The sequence below is a fragment of the Rhipicephalus microplus genome, chromosome 7 (assembly GCF_043290135.1).
Source record: "Rhipicephalus microplus isolate Deutch F79 chromosome 7, USDA_Rmic, whole genome shotgun sequence".
Lineage (NCBI taxonomy): Eukaryota > Metazoa > Arthropoda > Arachnida > Ixodida > Ixodidae > Rhipicephalus > Rhipicephalus microplus.
In genome coordinates, this window is record NC_134706.1 from 167,350,793 (window position 1) to 167,358,285 (window position 7,493).

At 47.6% G+C, this 7,493-nt stretch overlaps 1 protein-coding gene across 1 annotated transcript in view; it reads left to right on the forward strand.

The window, feature by feature from the left end:
• The window catches only part of LOC142767703 (uncharacterized), a 30,937-nt gene extending 25,197 nt beyond the window's left edge, over positions 1-5,740 (forward strand). Inside the window, exon 3 of the mRNA XM_075869908.1 lies at positions 147-5,740. Coding sequence (XP_075726023.1) covers positions 147-204 — 58 coding nt within the window. The 3' untranslated portion in view covers positions 205-5,740. The remainder of the gene's footprint in view (positions 1-146) is intronic.
• Positions 5,741-7,493: the final 1,753 nt, after the last annotated feature.

Genomic DNA, 7,493 nt, shown 5'->3' on the forward strand with positions numbered 1-7,493 from the left:
AGGAAAACCTTAACTTAAACTGACTCTTCAGCTTAAACTTTATTCTCGAGCAGTCGTCTGCAGTTAGAGAGGAGCAAAACAAATGTGCAGTTCTTGTTGGTGTGCTGTACTCTTGAAGTATGTTTCTTTCATCACTTTTGGTGCAGGCCCAAGAACATGCATATGAGTTCCTGGAGGTCCAGTTGCGGCGTGTGCATTCTATGAATGCACACAATCAAGCTTACTTTGATATCGTGAAGGGCCTTGCAGAGGAGCTTGCTCGTGTTCGTAACAGCAGTGATGGGACAGGGCTGATGCTGGCATTCACGGCTACCGCTGCAGCAAGACGTCGCCGGGCCCGTCATATAAGGGTGCAACCGACCAGCACTGCTGGGCGTGGGCCAGGGCTTACAAGGGGGTCCAAGAGGGTCCCTACAGGGCGCCCAGTAGTTGAGCCAGCTCCAAGAGAGCAAAGAAGAGGCCCCATTCTTTGAGCCACAGCATAGAGAAAAATGTGCCTGGTGCAAGGCTGCACTGAATGGCAGCTGCCTCCCACCAACTGGGCTCACGACAGTTCTAGGCACAGAGCCAACTTGGTTTCAAACATCATTTCTAGGGTTTTATGTGGCGAAACGATGATATTGATTGTGAAGCACACCGCAGTGGGCGACTGATGATATGTGGGGTTTAACGTCCCAAAACCACCATATGATTATGAGAGACGCCGTAGTGGAGGGCTCCGGAAATTTCGACCACCTTGGGCTCTTTAACGGGCTCCCAAATCTGGGCTCACTGGCCTACACCATTTCCACCTCCATCGAAAATGTAGTCACCACAGCCGGGATTCAATGCCACGGGCTAAAGTGAACCTAAATCTATGCGAAGGAGCAGCTCATCGCCACCGCTGCACTTGATGCTTCATCTTTGATTGAACCAAAGCGAGAACGACTCCTCGCATTAGCTGTTATATCATAACCTTACAATTGGTCACCTTGGCCACAGGCAGAAGCATTTGGCTCTGCACTATTACCTCAGTATCATTCATACGGCCTTGTCAAAGCTGATGTTAAAGAATGGTGCCCACTAATCCCACTAGTTTCTTGGATCCACCAGGTGTGGCCCTCACAAGTCCCAATCAGTTGTCATCAATGTTGTGCAGTAACATTGTGCCATTCCACCATGAGCGACTTTTGTTTCGCCTTACCGTTAGGAGTAACGAGCTCTTCAATTGCGTTTTTTGAGTGGCGGGAGGGTTAATGTCCCAAAACCACGACACTGACAGTATTGTTATGTGCCGCTTACCAAGAAACCGAAGAAGTCAGAAGACTAGGTGGTGCCTGTCCTGGCCATCGTGGTTGTTTTTAACCGCAGTATTGTTACTATGAATATTGTAAATACACTCGTTTTCTGTCATATCCCCGTAACATCTTTGGTGGAGGTGCTGGGCACATCGGGAGCACACAACAGAACTTCGCAGCGGGCGTATTCTTGGACAGTCTATCATGCCGGCAGACAATTCTGCTGATCCAGCCCCCGCTATGCCGAATGCACCCAGTCACATTGTCGTGACCCACCTCCGAGGCCCAGGCCCCTTCTGCGGGACTGATAACAGTCAGGTGGAGAAGTGGCTGGCCAACTAAGAGTGCAGCAGCAAAACCAATCGCTGGGATTCGACTTTGATGCTTGCAAACGTCAGGTACTACTTCAGGGGTAGGGCCAGCGTGTGGTTAGACACACACGAGGAGAGTTTAAACGTACGTAACAAAAAAAAGACGTATGTAAACAAAAAAAATGAAACACTTTTTGGAAAGCCCATTGCATGCCAAGAGAAAGAACTCTCGTGCCGTGCCCAAACCTCAAAGGAGCTGCACATGGTTTACATACAAGATGTCTTAGCCTTGTTCCGGCAAGTTGATAGCCAAATGGCCGAAGCCAACAGTCATCCACATTATTAAAGGCATCGCTCACGACGCCCTTCACTTGCTTGTGTACAAAGACTGCTCCACCATTTACGACATTATCAGGGAGTGCTGAAGTTTCAAAGGAGCAAAAAGCCGACATGTTACGCAGCAATTTGTTCAGCTCCCTACCACTGCTGCCACGTCGTCGTGCAAAGACGTCTAGATCCAGCCGCCGCCCTGTACCAAAAACTTCCTGCGTCTCGTGCGGCGTAATATCGAAGCAGCAACTCCATCTGCTCCCAAGGCTAATTCTCACGAAGAGGCCCGCCCGAAAGTGTCATTAATTCAGGCCGCCGTGCACGAAGAACTGGCAAATGCAGGCATCCCGCCTGTATGTGCCCAAAGTCGTCCTACGTCAGCCCTGCTCCATACTACCAGTCACAACTGACTTATTCCGGGTACCATGATTCGAACCAATGGCGCACGTGAGAAAACGGGTCGATATGCTTCAACTGCAATGGCGCCGGTCACATTTTCCTCTATTGTCGCTATCGTCGGCCATCGTCTCTTCGTGCACCATACCGTCCAGACGACACTTCATCCTCTCCTTTGCACGGCAATCCACTGAACACTAATGCCCGAACATCGTCCCCACATTATGAGCCGTCGCCGTCTCCCCAGACACAACGACTTTCTCGGTTGCTTATGTCCCGTCGCTCCCCCTCACCGTCCTTCCTCGGGAAAACAGACCAGTGCAGCTCCCGGAAGGTGATGCTGCCTTGACTGATCGACTCGGAAATCCTCTGTTAACTCTGGCATCTCGACAAAAGCTTATGGATGTAGATGTAGATGGCATGCCTGTTTCAGCGCTCATCCACAGAAGGGCCCAATAATCATTGATGAGTACTCATCTTTCTCGTCGTCTTCGTAAAGTCGTTACACGCGCCTCATCACCTGTTGTTCGCGAAGCTAATAGCCGTACACCTACCGTCCTTTGAATGTGCTTTGCGCATGTGAGCTTCGATGACCACAACACCTCAGTTCTCTTTGCTGTTCTGGACGTTGCTCCTTGGACGTTCTACTGACGCGGAGATTAGTTTTGCCTCACTATCTTGTCACTGTTTCTGCGAAAAACTTTTGCACACCCGTCCTGAACTTTGGACGCTGCGCACAACTGCTTCCTGAAGGTCTCTCGCTGGGCACAATATCACCTTTAGACGCAAACAACCCTGTTGCTCTGGCCATTGATGCCCCACAGTCGCCTTCAGGCAGCCCTGCTGCTGGCCCGACACCTGATGACCCCTTCGAAAACATGATTTCCCCGAACCATGACCCTTCTAAAAGCCGGCACCTACGCCTTTCCTAGGAGTCATACCGCGACTTTTGATTTCGCTTCACCCAAACTTGGACAAACATATCTGGTGAGGCATCGAATTGACAACGCCGACACAACACTCATTCATCGACACCCTTAGCATGTCTCGGCGACCGATCGCAGCGTCATTGAAACGGAAGTTGATAAAATACTCTCTAAGGACATCATGGAGCCATTTTCGAGCCCTTGAGCGTCGCCCGTAGTATTTGTAAAAAACAAAGACAACACCTGGCAGTTCTGCGTCGACTACCGGCATTTCACCGGCACTTCAACAACATCAAAAAGTACTTCTGCCTATTGCTGCAAATAGACGACGCCATTGATTCCCTTTGGTGCACGGTACCTTTCTTCCATCGACCTTCGTTTGGGATATTGACAAATAGCTGTCGATGAAAATGATTGGGAGTTAAGTCATGCCCTTTGGGTTGTGTAATGCGCCAGCAACATTTTGAGCGCATGATGGACTCTCTACTGAGGGGTTTCAAGTGGTCGACATGCCTCTCTGCTGCCTGAACAATATCGTAGTTTTCTCCCCTTACATTCATTAGTCACCTGCAAAACTTGTCGGCCATATTGCAAGTCTTTCACATTGCTGATCTTCAACTCAACTCTTCAAATTGCTGCTTTTTGCGCCTGGATATTGCCGTGCTTGGCCATCTTGTTGACGCTGCAAGTAAACGAGCGGATCCAGCAAAAATACGCGCCGTCATCAACTTCCCTATTACACGTTCTTCCAAAGAGGTTCGCTCGTTTTTTTTTGGCTCGCTCTTCATCCAATGTGCTTCAAAAAATAAAAAAAAAAACCTTTTCGGAAAGCCCGTTGCACGCCAACATAAAGAACTCTCGTGCCGTACCCGAACCTCAAAGGAGCCGTACATGGTTTACATACAAGATGTCTTAGTCTTGTGCAACATATACGTCGTAGCACGAGGCAGCTGGCTGTTCGCCTTTATTTTATTTGACTGAAATCCCATGTTGCCTATGGACCCCAATGATGCCTCCTTCAACATGCCCACCCACTGACTACGCTCAATAAGCTATAGCCCATGCCGACCATACACGTCAACTTGTGTGCGTTCGGCTAACCGACTCGCAAGTGGGCCAACGATTTCGTTACGAGAGCAGTCATATAAACACTCACTTTCCTCCAGGCTTCCTGTGCTGTGGTCTTCAGCACGCTGTATTGGGCTTTTTACAAAGCTACTGTTCCCGCCCTCCGAACCGTACCCTATGCACCGTCAAGTGACCGTCGTGACATAAGAAATTGAATTGTCTTTGTCCTCGTCGACTCAACCCCATACCAACATCGTTTACGTTGTACGTCTGAAGCCATGTCATACACCGGGCTGCCGCAACGCACATGTATAATAACCACCTCTATACCGTCTTTCTCTGACTGCACCGAGTCGGTGCCTTCACCGCCGGAAGGTAACGTTATGTGCCGCTCACATAGAGAGGACGAAAAAGTTAAGGACTAGGTGGTGCCTGCCCTCGCTATCGCAGTTGTTTTTACCCGCATTACTGTGACTGTATATATTGTAAATATACCTGCTTTCAGTCATCTACCAGTAACAATATCATTTATGAAACACCCGTTAGAGCACAGACATATTTTCGGAGAAAGTTTTGGGGCTATGATTCTATTTCGGGCCTTACAAGGTTTTACAGCGAAATACTGAAGTACGCTATGAGGTTCTCTCAGAAGGCACCTCAAGAAACTGCTATTAGCTTCTAGAAAGTGTAGTCGCGCGCGTTTTTATACTTTAACCGTACTTTTCTTGCTCCGACTCGTCTAATTAGCAACATTACAGTGTATCGACAACTTAGCATGGTTTCTTTTAATTCATCTTCTCCATTTTGTTGTTTGCTGTTTATTCTTATTTGATACCTTGCTTGATAGCGGCCGATTGAGCTATTTTGCGTTATGACACGCCGTCCCATTGTATAGTGCACTCATCCTTTTTCTTTCATTCCATTGTGCTGCATCGAGACTGCCTCCGCGGCCGGGATTTCAATGCCGTAACCTGCAGGTCACCACTAGATGTGGTGGGTCGGTCCTCAGTGCTGTCGGCCCACATCACATCACTCAATGTATAAAACGGTACCAGAACACCACTTGTCACCACCAAGTTCCCTGCAATGCACACTTATGTATTAACCCGGCAAACTACCTGTGCTGTCAGCAATAATATGCCCTTCTGTGAACACCACATCATCCAGTGCATCATTATATGATGGCCAACTACTGAACCCACATTTTTAGTACCGATGTGCCACTTGCATTTTCAATTTTAGCTCAAAACAACAGAGCCCTACTCTAGTCTCAAGATGGCTGAGCCTAAATGCAGTATAGTGCTTTCTGGTCAACAGAAAGTCAAATTGATATTGCCTGTGTATGCACCATGCTTCATCTGTGTACTTTACACACATTGTCATGACAGCATCGTGTCGATAGTGTCCATTTAATATACGTGCCTGCTATGCCGCTTCCACTGAAATTATAAGAAAGACTTTGTGCTTTTTGAGTCAATACTTCTTTGCAGACTAGTTGGTTTCATACTTGAAAACTCTGCTTGCAGTGCAAGCTGATGGAAAAACGAGAAGGGGGACAGGAAAGAGTACGCTCTTTCCTGTCTTCCTTCTCATTTTTCCTTCAGCTTGCACTGCAAGCAGAGTTCATTTTGCTTTTCAAAGTTATTACCATGACTGTTCATACATGAACTCACCAATGTGTACATTCACGTATGTCTATGTTTGACGCATAAAGTGTTATCTTTGTTGTGCCATTCTCCTGTAAATACCATCAGTGTTCTCTCATGGGACAGTTTTCACGTTAATAAATTATTATCTCATGTATTCCATATTCATTTTTGCATGGGTATAGTGGTTACAACAGTTGGCAGCTGTGATTTTAGTAAGCTTTGCCCTAATACATTCTTTTATTGAATAAACCTCTCAAAGGAGACATCATGCAGAGTAGAGCCGCATGGAGTGCACTCGACAGTTTCATAGAGAAGGGTGGCAGATTATTTTCAGATCACATAATAACATAGGGGGGCGAAAAAAAAGCGACAACCACAAACGAGCGAGGATAACTGCGAGTCTAACTTGCCTTCACCTGAACACGGGGCCGTATTGCAGTGAAGCCTTAAAAAGACATCTGCGAAGAGCTTTTCAATAAGTTTAATTCTCTTGTCTCAAATTAGTTCGACTAAAGACAATGTCTTGAGGCTGCATGCTTTACTTTTAGCTTCGACATTGTGGTAGTGACGCACGACAAAGTTTTACACGCAGGCTTTCAAAGATTTTACGATCGCACGCATGTATCACCACTACATTTCTGTCCTTGCTGCACGAACTCAGTTCGTAGCCTTATTTGAAACCACAGTATCAGCAACGCGCTTTAAATAACAGCATACTGATAATCAGCAAAAACTCACCAAGTGGAGTTCAGTAATCTCCGGTGCGGCGTTTTTCGCAGCAGGCCTAGGTGTATCAGGCGTAGTCAGTCGACTCGGCTTCAATGCATCCTGAACGGCGCGGCTTTGCGACTCGGCAGTGAAAGGTGGGGCACACGCTTTCTTCATGAGTATCCGACTCGGCGTAGGGCGTTCGTTCAGTAGGAGGTGGGCGCACACGCTTCTTTCGCGAGTATCCTACTCGGCGCAGGGCTTCCTTCCGAGCACTTGGCAACAGGCGTAGTGGCGACTCAGCTTTATTGCGTCCTGAATAACGCGGCTTAGCGACAGTGAGAGGTGGGTGTTTCAGAAGGACCAGAGAGACCGCAGCACCGATACGTCTTCGGTTTATTTTTGACAGAACAGGAAAAAAAATGCAGAGCGTGCCCCTGGCTACTTCTTCTTCCTCGCCTCCAAGCTCCATCTTCAATCTGTTTTCTACATCTTCCCGCCAGCCAGATTCAACCGAAGCAACCTTCGAGCGAATACAACAGTTGAATTGGCCTCTTGACTAATTGTCCTTCAGGTGTACGAAGCAAGCATGTTCTCACTAGTCCACCCTTGCCTGGGAAAATCTTTTCGACCTTGCAGAGTTTCCACTGAGTTCTTTTTCGCGCTTCTCGAAGCAGAAGTACATCTCCTTCTTGTACATTTGTGTGACGCTCTGTTTTTCTACTGGCACACTTAAGCTCCCTCAGGTACTCCTTTTTCCATCTGGTCCACCATGTTATCATTGCCCGTTTTCTAGCACTTCAGTAATTCAGCAAACTGTATTCTCCG